The sequence below is a fragment of the Antechinus flavipes genome, chromosome 2, assembly GCF_016432865.1.
Source record: "Antechinus flavipes isolate AdamAnt ecotype Samford, QLD, Australia chromosome 2, AdamAnt_v2, whole genome shotgun sequence".
NCBI lineage: Eukaryota > Metazoa > Chordata > Mammalia > Dasyuromorphia > Dasyuridae > Antechinus > Antechinus flavipes.
In genome coordinates, this window is record NC_067399.1 from 251,225,951 (window position 1) to 251,242,393 (window position 16,443).

The window sequence follows — 16,443 nt, forward strand, 5'->3', positions numbered from 1 at the left end:
CATTTTCCTCCTGAGACACACAGAGAGGAAAATGAATGACCCAAGCTCATATAAAGTAAGTAGCATAGCTAAAGTAAGAGGCTTGATTCTCTGATGCCAAATTCAATCTTCATTGCTGACTCTCTAGGGCTGGTAGAAACACTTTGTTATGCCAGAGGTCTGCTTTCCTAGAACAAAAGATTTTATTAATGTATTTTGCACAGATTTCACAGCAATCATGTAACTGTCGTGTTCCTGTCAATGACAGTATGGTGTCAGAAGTGATTGATCCAGTCAGTTTGTAGTTGACTTTAATTTGTTTACTGTTGGGAAAGGGAACTATCAGAGCATTTCAGAATTCATCTCTCACTTGAAAAAATGTAATTATTTCCTCATTAAGAAGCAAAAAATATATCTCTTTTACCACCTCTCATTGGAGTCACTATTTTCAATTTTCAACTTGTTCCTTAAAGGGTCTGTTTGTGGAACTCTGTGAGCCCTAATTGTACTTAATCCCAGGAAAAAATGACAATGGTCATTGTCTGCATATTTAGAAATATTAGTTTCCTTAATGGTAGAGGTAAAATTCTGAGGTACCTGGGAAAGTGTCAGAATTCGGGGAAACCTATCAAAGATTGATTAAGGAAAAAAACAATAAAAAGTGAAATTTAGGGGAAGGAGATCCTTTCTTCAATAAGCAGTAGTGCTTTTTTGAAATTTTAAAATAAATATGAATTCGATGACCCAAAAAATTGCTCAAAAACATCCTCCTATCCTTATGTCTTAGATCCTAACATTTTTTATAAATATTAGATAACTTTTTAGCCACTGTGGAGCTTGGGGATTTTTTTTTTTATTAAAGCAATGTGATACTGGCTATGGATGCCTCATAATTTACTGCCACATTCCATGGTGTGTGTATGTGTGTGTGTGTGTGTGTGTGTGTGTGTGTGTGTGTACTAATGTGATTTGAATGAATGTACAACTTAGAAAAAATAAACCCCTCTTTCCATAGCAGAGATAAAAATGGGTTCAATCCTGAAATCATTAAGAAGTGTGCTATCAATTTTGTTGCCTAATTAATGTTTTGGAAGCAAAGCTGTATGAGCTGCACCCAGCACTGTCAATGGAATATCTGCTTTAATTCTATATTTTCAATTAACCAGTGAAGTGCTTTCCCATCCTTCCTCTTCTTCTCTTCCCCTTATTCTCCAGCAGCTGCCTGTGCTCTGGTCTGGCCCTGTTGGAAAGTCTTGTGCATTGCATTTTGCAGCAGGCTTTAGAATTGTGTAATGGCTCTCATTAGCGAAGTAAGCCGAATAATCACTAAGCGTGGGATTACAGCTCTCCTTTGGTGGTCTGCCTGATATCATTTAATATTTCTTAGATTGCATTCTCCCTCCTCATTTAAAAAAAAAAAAAAACATTCCCTACATTTGGCCTTCTCTTGGAACAAGCCACAATAATTAAGGGTTTTTAGGTTATCCAATTATCGTGAAGAGAGGTTTGCATATGGTAGGCAGACTTTTGAAGCAAGGAATATATCTCAGGTAGAAAATACCCACCCTGCAGTTAATAGCCTCCAGTTGAATTCTGAGATCATAGTAACAAGAGAGAAATCCATTTGTAGAAATAGAGAACAGCTGTGTTTTAGATATAATGAAACTCTATCAGGTGCCCCCCTCATCTTGCTTTTTTAAAGCCAGCAGCCAATTCCTCTGAGTATGAAGATAAAAGACAATACCTTCCTGAAGGTCAAAATAACAGCTAAACCACGCTCCCCCTTCATGTTTTTTAAGATCTTAAACATGCCAAGGAAAAAATGAAACCTGTTAAGATGCATATTTGATTTGTGTGTGTATGTGTGTTTTTGTTCCTGTTGTTGTTTTCTGATCAAGAGTTATAGCATGACATATCTTCTTTTTTTTTTTTTTCCAACCTCTCTTCTAGTAAAATTCAGCAGCTGCAGCAGTACCAATGGAGTGGAGTATGAGACCAATAATTTGGACTTCAAAGTGGGGGCTGATGGGACAGTTTTTGCTGCCCAGGACATGCAACTCACCCCTAGACAGATTGCATTCATGGTGACCGCATGGGACTACCAGGCCATGGAGAGATGGGATGCAATAATCCGATTATTGGTAGGGGAAAAGATTTCCCCCCACTCAATTCATAAGGTAAAGGAAACAACTATGTCATGTGGTAGAATAGTTGCATGAATATGTCTGGCATGGTTTTTGTTTCCTAAAGAAAGAGCTAGACAGTTGAAATATTACTGTGATCTCTTTCACACAATAGGGGCAAAATCCCTTTAAAAGTTTCTCAAAGGTTTTTTTAGTCTGTTTTCTTTCACAACATCACAAATCTAGAAATATGTTTTGCATGGCTGCACATGTATAAACATTACCAAATTGCTTGCTGTCTTAAAGAGGGAGAGGGGTGGGAGGGAGGGAGAGATTTTGATCTTAGAAATTTTAAAACAGGTGTTAAAAATTGTTTTTATTGGAAAATAAAATAACATATTAAAAAGGTTTTGCATGGGACTAGGGAATGAAAGTAGTATAAATGGAAAATGTCATGTAGAAAAATAATTCTTTCACAAAAGTCACTCTGTTTCTGTTCCATTATCATGAGTGTCCAATTTAGCAATGATGGATAACGTATTGATTAGAATAGCCTGAGGTTTTCAATAATAGGTCAATATGAATGAAGGAGTAGGGTGGTTAAGGCTGGAAAGAAAAAGACTCATGGGACAATTAGTAATCATCTTCATTAAAATGAAGGGCTATTTTCTTGGCTTTTTTGGTGAGTATAAGTTCTAATTTTCCTGAAAGATTAGCCAAAAGCTGGGGGGGGGGGGGAGGAAATGTAGGAGTTAGAAGTTTGATATTTGAAAAGAAAAATTCTGGTTATAATAGCAACCTGATATAGCAATATGGTACTTTAAAAGACTGTAAGAGCTCCTTATATGATGTTTGAAATAATGACAACCCCTGACATTTGCATAATACTTTAGAGTATTATTTAGAGTATCTTTTTATCCACATTATTCCATTAGATTCCTAAAACAACCCATTGATCTAAATAGTCCAGGAACCATGATCTTTCTTCTCATTCTGCAGTTCTAAAATCATTTTTATTTTGCAGAGAAGGGCTTGAAAGCTCTAGGATGTTGGGTGATTTGCCCAAAAGTTCTTGGCTAAAAGCCATTACTTTGTATTCTGTATGTATTTATAATAGGGTGTTCTTAAATTTGGGGAATCATGGACCCCTTTGATGGTCTGGTGAAACTTATAGATCCTTTCACAAAACGCATCAAATAAAATATGTAGAATCACAAAAGAAGCCAATTATATTGAATTATCAAATAAAATTAGGAAGTTCACAGTCCCCAGGATAAGAACTTCATTGATGAGGATGATGAGGATGATTTATAGTTGTATAACACTCTGAAAGTTAGAAAATGTTTTCCTCACAATATATCTATGAATAGGAAGGATCAGTAATATAAGCCCTATTTTATGAATGAGAAAGCTAAGAATCAAAAAACCTTTTGTTAATGATATTTACTTATATGTACCCCATACATGTGCATGCATGCATGCACACACACACATATACACACACTAGTTAGTTATAAGTAATATTGCTTTCAAAAAGGAAAAACATGTTGAAAAAATTAAACAGAAGGATATGCCCTATAATTGTTTTTATTCTTACTGGTATGCAGGCATATATTATGTTGTATTTTGCCCCTAAAACAAAAAGTTTTAAAATGGGGGGGGGGGAGTTTCTATGGCTAGTAAGCATCAGATTTGAGATTAGGATATAAATATTCTTATTTTTCTAGCCCAATATTTTTCACTTTTTCTTAAACTGTCTTCTCTAAAAGAATAGGCCAATCTACTTTCCCACAAATATTTTTTTTTGGAGGGGGAAATAATTCCATGTGCAGACAATAAGATAAATAGGTTTTTTCATTGAAGTCTCTTTCAACATTTGTTCCTTTTGGGTGAGAGAGAATGTGCATATGTGAAATAAGAAAGTATATGTCCACAGTTCCTAAATCTGGAATCTTCCTGAGCACCAGATGCCTGTGTGACAATGTGGACTTTATATATAAACTATGGTGATACTTGAAGCCCTATTGAAATCCTCAGATAAAAGGCATTAATTGAAAACATAATGACACCTTTTATTAGTTGTGTTAATGAAATGATTTCTAATGCAATTAATCACTTGCTCCTCTGTTGGAAGGTGCAAATGACTGATTATGATTGCAATTATCCTTTCTAAGTACAATTGCTTGCACCTATAATCTTGTATGAACACCAGCACCAATATTGCCTTCAACTGAAAAGGCCAGAAGCTAAGCACAAAATGTAGATTCATGAAAGAGTTGTGATCCCAGTTTCTGGAAGGAAAAAGTAGGACTCATAAATTTTAGTTAGTAGCATGGAACAATTGAATATAATGGGTTAGAGGTAAAGGGAGAATAAGCAGAATCCCCTGCTTGCATGCTGCTGAAAGATTACTTCATTTCTCAGACCCATGATTTCATTAGCATGGCAGCTTTTAGGTCTCAGTTTCTCAGTGTCCTCAGGAGAGAGCTAAATATATATATATATATATATATATATATATATATATATATATATATATATATATATATATATATATATATATATATATATATATATACACACACACACACACATATGTACATACATATACCCTGTATGTTCATATACTAAAATCAACAGGCATCTTAGCATTGTGTCTAGTTCTTTGCTACAAAAAAGTATTTGTATGAATAGTTTGGTTTATGTGGGATCTTTGTCCTCTTTGGGGCAAAAGCCCAGCAGTGGGATCTATGAGTCTATGTGTGTGTGTGTGTGTGTGTGTGTGTGTGTGTGTGTGTGTGTGTGTGTCAGTAAAATTACCAATTTATTATTATAATGATTATGCTAATTTATAGATCCACCAACATTTGAAGGTCTTTCCATAGCCATTCCTTAAATGCTTCATTCATTAAAATACTCTTCTCAAAAAAATTCCAATAACATCCTGTGTTTTATTATATCAAATCTACATTTCTGGTCTCTCAAAGCTCTTCACAATCCAAGAGACAACCTTGTTTCCTACTGCTATCTAACAGATACATTCTACTTTAGTCAAAGTTGTCTTCTCACTACCCATACCACACTCATGTCTACTTTCTTGTCTTTATTTATATTGGACCAAAGGAATGAACATCACCTCTTCTCTCTGTTTAACTTCTCTTCATCCCTGAAAGACCTCAGCCTACATAATCTACCTTGATCATGTCTGCAATTAATGATCTTATCCTCCTCTAAACTTCTTAGCATGCAATATAGGAATTAATTATAAGTATCTTGTTAGATAACTTATAATAATAGTATTATTAACTGTTGTTTCATTTCTGTTTGACACATATTACCAAACTATTGAGAGAGAACTCTTTCAAGAATGGGGATCTATTTCTTCTGAACCTTCCTCTCCCCTATATAATATCTAGTAAATAATTGAAAATATAGTAGATTCTAAATGACCACACTAACAATTCCAGGACTATTTGTATCTGAATTACTTAAAAATATAAAATAGATCATTATTATGACAATTGTTAATTGGGAGCATATAGGTGGCACAGCAGATAGAAAACAGAATCTGGAATCAGGAAGTCCTGAGCTCATACCCTAACTCAGACATTTAAAAATGTTTGACTCTGCACAAGTCATTAAACTTTTCTTTTTAAGTTTTTCCATCTGTAAAATAGGGGGACAATAATAATATAGATCTCCAGGGGATTGTTGGGGAAGTCAAATAAATTAATATATGGAAAATGCATTATAAACCCCAAAGTTTATAATAGAAAGCTATATAAATGTTGCTATTATTAATTATATTATATGCCATACAATATAGTATATTATATGATATATACATTATCATTACAAAATTAGAAATAGATCTTAGGAGATATAGGCAAGGTCTTTCACGAATCACTTTTTATCAATGGTTCACAACTCCACAATAACATATTGCAGAGCAATCAAAACAAATTAATTTCAAACCTTCATCCAGATTAGGTTAAATGAGAAGTGAGATTTAGAAACTTACTAAATTGTAGAAAGGAAATAACTGAACAATCTCAGGTACTGATGATCACTTCAGAGACTTGATCCAATAATAAAATAGATGACAAAAATAAAACCAGTATCTTAAATAATTTGCAATAAGAGCTTGGCATATTTAGGGCTTTTGTAAAGTCCTTTTTGAATATACATTCTTCCATAATATTTGGCCAAAAGTGTGAAAGAGTAGCAGAATTTATTTGCTCATTATAGTATAAGTAGTCATTTCTGCCATGGTAAGAACTATAGGAGGAAAGATGGCACTACTAAGGAGCATACTTAAGGACAGACAAATAGTTTGCAAGACATAACCTTAGCATTACATGTCAGACACTTGCTATCTTCTGTAAACTAATAGCAAATCTCTGTGCATCAAATACAGAACTTTTCACATATTCTTAATAATAGAATTCTATAAACAAACTGAATGAGTCATTCTAGATAGAGCTATTGCCCCCAAATCTTTGAACATCATTGATCTACAAAAATTGAAGAATGATGCTTGTAGTAGCTGACATTGTACCAAAAACCTCATCACCTTCAAGCCACCTAGAATGAAAAATTTTCAAAATATGGAGACCTAGAAGAAGAAATCAAAATTGTATAGGAACTAGATGAAAGTATAGATCATCCTTACCATCTTTGCTGCAACTAGAACTGTCTCAAAGATACTTTTAATGCTTCACTGAAATTCCAGAAGATATATCCCAATACTTTTCTTTAATAAAAAAAATTATTTTATTTACTTGTGCCTAATTCATAGAAAATTAAATATAAAAGAATGATAGCAGGAGAATGACTTGTCTAAGGAACATTTCCAGTTGAATATGATCAAAAAAAGACGAGAACAACAATAACTACTACTACTATTACTACTACTACCTTTTTCATAATAATAATCATATGGCATTTCATTGTTACAAAGACTTTATAGACATGATGTCATTTCAAATAATCCTATGAGGAAGATTGAGTTATTTTCACTTTATAGCTGAGAAAAAAAGACTCAGATTCTGACTTATTCAAGGTTACTGAGCTAGTAAATGATAGAGATGAACCTCAAAGCCAGGCCTTCTGACTCTAGGTCCCACATGTGCTCTTTCTATGATATCTAATTGCCTTTTTTATTGAATTTGTTGCATTTGTTTATCAGTGTATCTCTTTGAAAAGTATCACCCATTTGAAAGTCTGTGATATTGTTTTGGTAGGATTCTTACAAGGTGCTAAGTAAGTGGAATTGAGGAGACAGTGGTTAAATCTAGTTTAGCATTGATTTAATCCTATAACAAATAATGGTTTCCTAGTGATATAATGATTGGTGTGTACTCAAGTGTGGAACATATTAAGGAGGAGTTGTCAGGGCCAGAAAGGACAAGCCCACTAGAAGTTTTCTGAGGCTGAGACAGATTCATTCCATCCTCCACCTTTGTTGTGGCTGGAGGCTCAAGCACAAACCTTTGGAACTTGAGATTCAGAAGCCAGAGAAGGCAGTTGGGAAGAACTAAGGAAGACAGAGAAGAGGTGGCAGGCTGTCCTGTGGAGAACACTGAAATCAAGATCCAGAAGGCCTCTAAGAAAACTAGCCAAGCCCCAAGTGAAGGAGACAAGACTTTGAAGGAAACAATAAAGGCTCTCTTTATTTGGGCTCTCTTTCACTTTCCCAATAAATTCACTACTTCCCCAATAAGTTAAATATTCAGTCTTTTCTACCCATTCAGGCACTATGGCCTCCCCCCACTATCTGGTTTATGTCAAGCAAGCACAGAAGTGATTATACTTTGTATCCTCCAAACAGCTTACTTTCCCCCGAAAGAATCTAATGCAAGTGCCAGAATTCCTAGCTATGAATTAGGTGTTAGAATTAGTCCTAGATTTACATGTGAATTCTACCAAACATTCAAAGAACAATTAGCCCCAATGCTTTATAAACTATTTGAAAAAATAGGGAATGGAGTCCTACCAAACTCCTTTTATGACACAGACATGGTACTGATACCTAAACCAGGTAGGTTGAAAACAGAGAAAGAAAATTATAGACCAATCTCCCTAATGAATATTGATGCTAAAATCTTAAATAAGATATTATCAAAAAGACTACAGAAAATCATCCCCAGGATAAAACACCATGATCAAGCAGGATTTATACCAGGAATGCAGGGCTGGTTCAATATTAGGAAAACTATCAGTATAATTGGCCACATTAATAATCAAATTAACAAAAACCATATGATCATCTCAATAGATGCAGAAAAAGCATTTGATAAAATCCAACATCCATTCCTATTAAAAACTCTTGAGAGTATAGGAATAAATGGACTTTTCCTTAAAATAATCAGTAGCATCTATTTAAAACCAGCAGTAAGCATCATATGTAATGGGGACAAACTGCAACCCTTCCCAATAATATCAGGAGTAAAACAAGGTTGCCCACTATCACCATTACTATTTAATATTGTATTAGAAATGCTAGCTTTGGCAATAAGAGTTGAGAAAGAGATTAAAGGAATAAGAATAGGCAATGAGGAAACCAAATAATCACTCTTAGCTGATGATATGATGGTATACTTAGAGAACCCCAGAGACTCTACCAAAAAGTTATTAGAAACAATCCACACCTTCAGCAAAGTTGCAGGATATAAAATAAACCCACATAAGTCATCAGCATTCTTATATATCACTAACAAAACCCAACAGTTAGAGTTACAAAAAGAAATTCCATTTAAAGTAACTACTGATTGTATAAAATATTTAGGAATCTATCTGCCAAGGGAAAATCAGAAACTTTATGAGCAAAACTACAAAACACTTTCCACACAAATTAAGTCTGATCTAACCAACTGGAAAAATATTAAATGCTCTTGGGTTGGGCAAGCAAATATAATAAAGATGACAATACTACCTAAATTAATCTATTTATTTAGTGCTATACCAATCAGACTCCCAAAAAACTACTTTGATGAACTAGAAAAAATAACAACAAAGTTCATATGGAAAAACAAAAGGTCAAGAATTTCAAGGGAATTAATGAAAAAAAAAATCAAATGAAGGTGGCCTAGCTGTACCAGATCTAAAATTATATTATAAAGCAGCAGTTACTAAAACCATCTGGTATTGTCTAAGAAATAGACTAGTTGATCAATGGAATAGGTTAGATTCAAAGGACAAAATAGCCAATAACTTTAATAATATAGTGTTTGACAAACCCAAAGACACCAGTTTCTGGGATAAGAATGCATTATTTGACAAAAATTGCTGGGAAAATTGGAAATTAGTATGGCAGAAACTAGGCATTGACCCACACTTAACACCATACACCAAGATAAGATCAAAATGGGTTTATAACCTAGGCATAAAGAATGAGATTATAAATAAATTGGAAGAGCATAGGATAGTTTACCTCGCAGACCTGTGGAAGAGGGAGGAATTTAAGACCAAAGAAGAACTAGAGATCACTATTGACCACAAAATAGAAAATTTTGATTATATCAAATTGAAAATTTTTTGTACAAACAAAACAAATGCAGACAAGATTAGAAGGGAAACAATAAACTGGGAAAACATTTTTATAATCAAAGATTCTGATAAAGGCCTCATTTCCAAAAATATATAGAGAATTGACTCTAATTTATAAGAAATCAAACCATTCTCCAATTGATAAATGGTCAAAGGATATGAACAGACAATTCTCAGACAAAGAAATTGAAACTATTTATAGACATATGAAAATATGCTCCAAAACATTATTAATCAGAGAAATGCAAATTAAGACAACTCTGAGATACCACTACACACCTGTCAGATTGGCTAGAGTGACAGGGAAAGATAACATGGAATGTTGGAGGGGATGTGGGAAAACAGGGACACTGATACATTGTTGGTGGAATTGTGAACACATCCAGCCATTCTGGAAAGCAATTTGGAACTATGCTCAAAAAGTTATCAAACTGTGCATACTCTTTGATCCAGCAGTGTTTCTACTGGGCTTATACCCCAAAGAGATACTAAAGAAAGGAAAGGGATCTGTATGTGCCAAAATGTTTGTGGCAGCCCTGTTTGTAGTGGCTAGAAGCTGGAAAATGAAAGGGTGCCCATCAATTGGAGAATGGTTGAGTAAATTGTGGTATATGAATGTTATGGAATATTATTGTTCTGTAAGGAATGACCAGCAGGATGAATACAGAGAGGACTGGCAAGACTTACATGAACTGATGCTAAGTGAAACGAGCAGAACCAGGAGATCATTATATACCTCAACAACGATACTGTTTGAGGATATATTCTGATGGAAGTGGATCTCTTCGATAAAGAGAGTTAATTCAGATCAAAGATGGACAGAAGCAGCTACACCCAAAGAAAGAACACTGGGAAATGAATATAAACTGCTTGCATTTTTGTTTTTCTTCCCGGGTTATTTCTACCTTCTGAGTTCAATTCTCCCTGTGCAACAAGAAAACTGTTCAGTTCTGCACACATATATTGTATCTAGGATATACTGTAACCTATTCAACATGTAAAGGACTGCTTGCCATCTGGTGGAGGGGGTGGAGGGAGGGAGGGGACAAATCGGAACAGAAGTGAATGCAAGGGATAATGCTGTAAAAAATTACCCTGGCATGGGTTCTATCAATAAAAAGGTATTAAAAAAAAATTAGTCCTAACTATGAATCTAGGGTTTCAGGTGACCATTATCAATAAATATTTATTATCTACCATGTGACAAGTCTTATACTCGAAACTATGATCAAGAACCATAAATGAGGAGGATGAAGCAGTCATCTGGTTTATTTAGACTATGCCACCACTTTCCTCATATCTGTTAAAACATTGGTTCACTAGTTTTTTGGTCCTAAGACTCCTTTCCCTAAAAATTATTGAGGACCAAAACCAATATCACTAAAAGCTGAAGAGGAGGTAATAACTGTGTTGAGGATGCAGGGAATCTATTTAGCAAGTTTCTCTGATAAAAGACTTCATTTCAAAGATACATAGGGAAGTGATTCAAATTAATAAGAATCAGAGCTATTGCCCAACTGATAAATGATGAAAGGATATAAAGTTTCCAGAAGAAATACAAACTATCTATTGTCATATGAAAAAAATGTTCTAAATCACTAAGTATTTGATACAAATTAACACAACCCAGAATTCTACCTTAAAACTATAAGACTGGAAAAGATTTTTAAAAGAAGGGGGAGTGGGGAGGGAATGCTGGAAAAGCTTTGGGAAAACAGATGTCCACTTGAAACTGGAAAGTGGTCCAGCCATTCTGAAAAGCAATCTAGAACTATATCCCCAAAATTAGTAACCTATGTATACCCTTTGACCTAGAAATACCCCTAGTAAAACCATACTTCAAAAAGATTTTAAAAAAGAAAAAGAAAAGGCCTCATATGTACAGCATGTGTGTGTATATATGTATGTATGTATTTATAGCAGCTCTGTTATTGGTGGCAAAGTATTGAAAATCTAGGGAACCTCCATTAATTGAGGAATGATGAACAAGTTACTAGGTGTGGGTGTGGGTGTGAATACATATGTATTTAATAGAATATTATTGTGCTATAAGAAATAATGAAACATAAGACTTATATGAACTAATGAAGAGTGAAGTGAACAAAACCACGAGAAAAGTATAGATAGTAACAATGGTATTATAAAGACAAATGACTGAAAGTTTTAGGAACTCTGATCAATAGATGACCTGTCATAATTCCAGAAGATGTGTGATGATAATCCTTCCTATTAAAAAGGTGAAGAGCTCAGAGTTCAGTTTGAGACTTTTTTTTTTTTTGGACATAGTTTGGCCATTTCTTTAGCAATAGGTGTTTTTTCCCTCTAATTTTCTAAGTGGAAGGAAGAAAAGGATCTTCACTGGAAAATAAAAATAAGTAAACAATAATTGAGGACCTAATCCCCAAAAAGCTTTTATTTATGTAAGCTATATTTATCTATACTTATTAGATTAGAAATTAAAATATCTTAGGTGTTTTGAAATTGTGGACCCCTCAAAAGAGACTCAGGGTTTCCCCAGGAATCCTCAAATCACATTTTGAAAACCATTACATTAAGTAAACCAGGGCACTTTGAGAGATTGAGGCTATGTTTCATCTTGATTCTCTTCTATAGGAAAAAGATCTTATGTTCACCTAAATCAAAAAGCCAGGGAAACAATTTCCAGGTTTGGCTGTGGCAAAAAAAAAAAAAAAAAAATGTACCTGACCAATATCCATTATGTGGGAATTTTTACTCTTCCATAATGTATGAAGAGAGATGCATTCTAAATTTGTCCCTAATGAACAAGAAAGTACTTTTTTTTTTCTTCCTGAAGTGCTGTAATTCGTTCTGCCTGAATGAGTTGACGTGATTTATTTCTAGACTGAAATGTTAATTTTGCTTTAAAAATGCATTGGCCTTGATTTTTATATTTTGTGATGAGTTTCTTATCCTAATTGTAACCTTAGTCGTACCAAATGTGGGTTATTCTAGGCAATACCCAGTAATCAGGAAATAAAAGTTGTAACCAAGAGGCTACCATGACAGCATGGTATAGTGCAGTGATATTGTTGGTAAGTATTTAACAATCAGCCCCATTCCATTCTCACTGCCACCCCTCCAAAAAAAAAAAATCTGCCTACAACATATTTTTAAATTTAATCTGCATTATTAACATTTTCTGTCATTTTCTTAAGTCTAGATAAGAACAGAACAAAAGAAAACAAAAACCAATAAATCAAGCCCTGATTGGTAGTGTTTGTGGATTCCACAAGCGTTTTCCCACACAGAAAACTTTACAATCCTCCGAGTTTATTTGAACAGGTTCTGTGCATCCCTATTGTGGTGGAAAGAGTCATAACATTTGAGATCAATAGAAACCACTTTAAATCCTAAATTCAACACTAACTAAACATGTGATCCCAGGATAAATCATTTATCCTTACTGAGCCTCAATTTCTTTTTCTGTAAAAAGTGGATAACAATAGCAATGGTATGCTCCTCACAGAATTGTTATAAGGATCAAATGAGAAAAAGCATGTAAATTATATTTTAAATCTTAAAGCACTGTATAAATGTCAGCTATTATCATTTTTATAGTCTTACAGTCACAAAGCAATGATCTTGAAATACTCACTGAGATTAGGATTGTGGTATAATAGAAAAATCATTGAACAGGAGTTGAGTTCTCCTAACTCAACTTAGTTAGGACTAAGACTTAAAAGTTCTGTTGTCTTATTTAGGTCAATTCCTTTTTCCAAGTTTCAATTTCATCTTTGGCAAAATGTGAACATTAGACTAGATCAAATACAATCATGTATACCTTGGGGTATATGGAATATTCAGAAAAAAACAGCACCTCTGGTGTGAGGGCTTTCAGAGTCCTCCTCTTTAGGACCTCTTCCATTTTTGAGTCCACCTGCCATCTAACTTTCATCTGTGGCTCCAAGAAGCTGTAATATGTGCAGCAGCTACATCCTAATAAACCTTCTTGGTAGATAGGCTAAACAGGCCTCAAACCTGTTAGTGAATTAAGTGGGACCTCTATCCCTAGCATGTAAAGACTTCCTCAACAGAATGGGTGGATAAAAGCAGTTTGCTTTTACATTTATGAAGGCTGCTAAAGCAGACACTGTGGAGCTCTTAGAGCTTTGTCAGACATCAGAAATGCCAAGGTCATCCATTGCATCCTAGGCCATTGCCAGTTTTCTTGATTTTTGTCTTGTGGCTGGACTTTGATGACTCTGGAAGAGAGAATGAGATTGATGACTGTGGATTTCTATCTCATTTAAATACAATCATGGACCAGTGAAGATATAACCCTTGATGTCATTGTTCTTCTTCAAAAACAAAGGACAAATTCCCAAGCCTTCCCTGAGCAGAAACTAAATTGAAATGTAATCAGGAGCTATTTAATAAAACAAAAATATAGTGGAATATTGATAATGTTAATAAGTAGTTTAAGTTAATATGCTATCTGCAGGGATCCTTAAGTATAGTTTAGTGGTACAGGTTCAATTTGAGTTTGACACTGTTATCAAAGATGTTATCTAAAGCATCGTTCACTTTTCATATTTCATATTCATATTTTCATATTAATGTGATTCTGTAAAAAAATTAATTTTTGAAAGGGTTTCTGTATTTGTAGCCCAACATTTGGAGCATCTCCATTTACTAACCCAATTTCTACAACTATTAGCACATATGTTTCAAACAAAAGATGAGAAATAACAACTGTAATGACTTAAACAAACTCCTGTATATGTCCTCCAGGAAAATTCTATTTCACTTCAAATGGAACAGTTTTAGCGATATGAGAAGGGATTGCCTAAATTTAACAAATTACACTCCAAAACACCACCGCACCTTCCCCTTAATATAGAAAGAAGCAATAGGATTGTCAATTTAAATATTAAACCTGTAAACAGACAAAGGGAGGCAGTCTTCTAAGCCCACCTAAAAACTTATTTCTTCCTTGAAACCACTCATTTCAGCCGAATTAAACTCTCTTCTGGAGCTGTATTTGTGTTCAGGAATGTTTTAGTATACATTTTATAGTATAGTATAGTTCAGCACATTCAGTATACAGTTTAACATTTCAGAGAACCACAGAATATCTGGGTAATAAGGGACCCAACAAGCCTTTTAGTCCAAATCATGCTCAATTAAGAATACCTTTCAAAATATCCCCAGTCAGTAATTATCTAGACATTACCTGAAGACCTCCATAAAAGGAAATCTTACTACCTCCCAAAGGAAGACCATTTTACTTTGACATAATTTTAATTATTAGAATGTTTTTCCTTACATGTAGCCTAAATCTGCCTCTTTACTGTTTCTGCACATTGCTGTTGGCATAGTCCTCCTCTGAGATTAATCAGAACAAATTTAATCTCCCATTCCAGATGACGTTTTCAAATACTTGAAGGAAGTTGTGTCCCTACTAAACCTTCTCCAGATGAAAGATTTTCAGTTCCTGTTACCAATCCTGTTATTGTATATATTCTATATATTGTATAAATGCAAATCCTCTCACTGTACAAAATACCTTCTTTTGGTCACACTATAATGTTTGAGATAAAAACACTTTCTACCTTGCTGGGTTGTTGTAGGGAGAGCACTTTCAATTTGTCAAACTGAGATGTAATATTATTATTACTATGTTCATCTTCTGTTATTCTTATTATTTTGAAAGCAGTTTGACAGGAACAAGTTTTTGACAAAATGCTAACTTCCTGTGATTCTTACATATTTAATATTCTACAGACTAATATTGCATAGGTGGGTAAAATAACTGCATTTTTTGTAGTTCAGGAAGAATATTAAGGTTTAAGTTCAACCTCTATGGGCCTATTAAGAGTTTAATACAATTCCAAAAACAGAATGGACAGCTAAAATGATAAGTACCTCATATTTTTTCCACTTAATTTTGATCTGTTCTAGATTTCTATATTCTAAAAGAATGTTATTCCATGTAGTTTAGTCACATCTACCAAAAAATAATATTCTTAAGTTTTTGTGAATATCCTGGCAGTAGTGTGTAGCAATTCAGCCTATATTAATGAGCTGGTTCTTGTACTCTGAATTTATTGAATTCTTCAGGATATTCTCAGCCTGTATTTGCCATAGAGGAATTTGGCATCATTCAGTCCATGAAAGATAAGCAACTACTGATGTATAATTCTAGATTATGTCTAACTAGGTATTCAGTAGGTGCTTTTTTTAAAGCTTGCAGTGTTATATTTTTAGAGGTTTTACCTATACTTTTAGAGGGTCTACCTTTTCCTTGTACAATCTACATTAATCTTTGGGTCTAGGACCTAAAGGGTAATTCTTTTGCTTTTTCTGTAGCAATGATCTGGTATTGGATTGTCATTACAAATTGCTCTATTTTGATGAACAAATTCACAAAATCTACCCATTTGATCATTGTTTCTTTGTCAATATGTTATTAACTGCCTTCATGTAAATAAATCTTCCATGAAGGACTTTTTGATTTAATCCTTGAATCTTAGCTTTTTCAGAGGTTCCATCCTCTGCTTACATCCTAAAGTTACATTTGGCAAAACTGAAGGCATTATCAGCCTTTGTAATTATTGTTTATTACAAAAGTATATGTGTTTGTGTATAAATTTCATAATAATAGCTAATATTTATAAAATGCCTATTATTTGCCAGGTATTATAATTAAGCACTTTACAAATATTATCTCATTTGATCCTTACAACATACCTAGCTGGTAGGTGCCATTATTATCCCCACTTTATAGATAAGAAAACTGAAGCCAGGTATGCTTTGCCTAGAATCTCAAAGC

The 16,443-nt window shown here is 34.0% G+C and overlaps 1 protein-coding gene across 1 annotated transcript in view; it reads left to right on the forward strand.

Annotated features, from left to right (window-relative positions):
- The window catches only part of CDH4 (cadherin 4), a 1,241,109-nt gene that overhangs the window by 782,843 nt on the left and 441,823 nt on the right, over positions 1 to 16,443 (forward strand). The window contains exon 3 of the mRNA XM_051976684.1: positions 1,930 to 2,156. Within this exon, the coding sequence (XP_051832644.1) occupies positions 1,930 to 2,156 (227 nt within the window). The remainder of the gene's footprint in view (positions 1 to 1,929; positions 2,157 to 16,443) is intronic.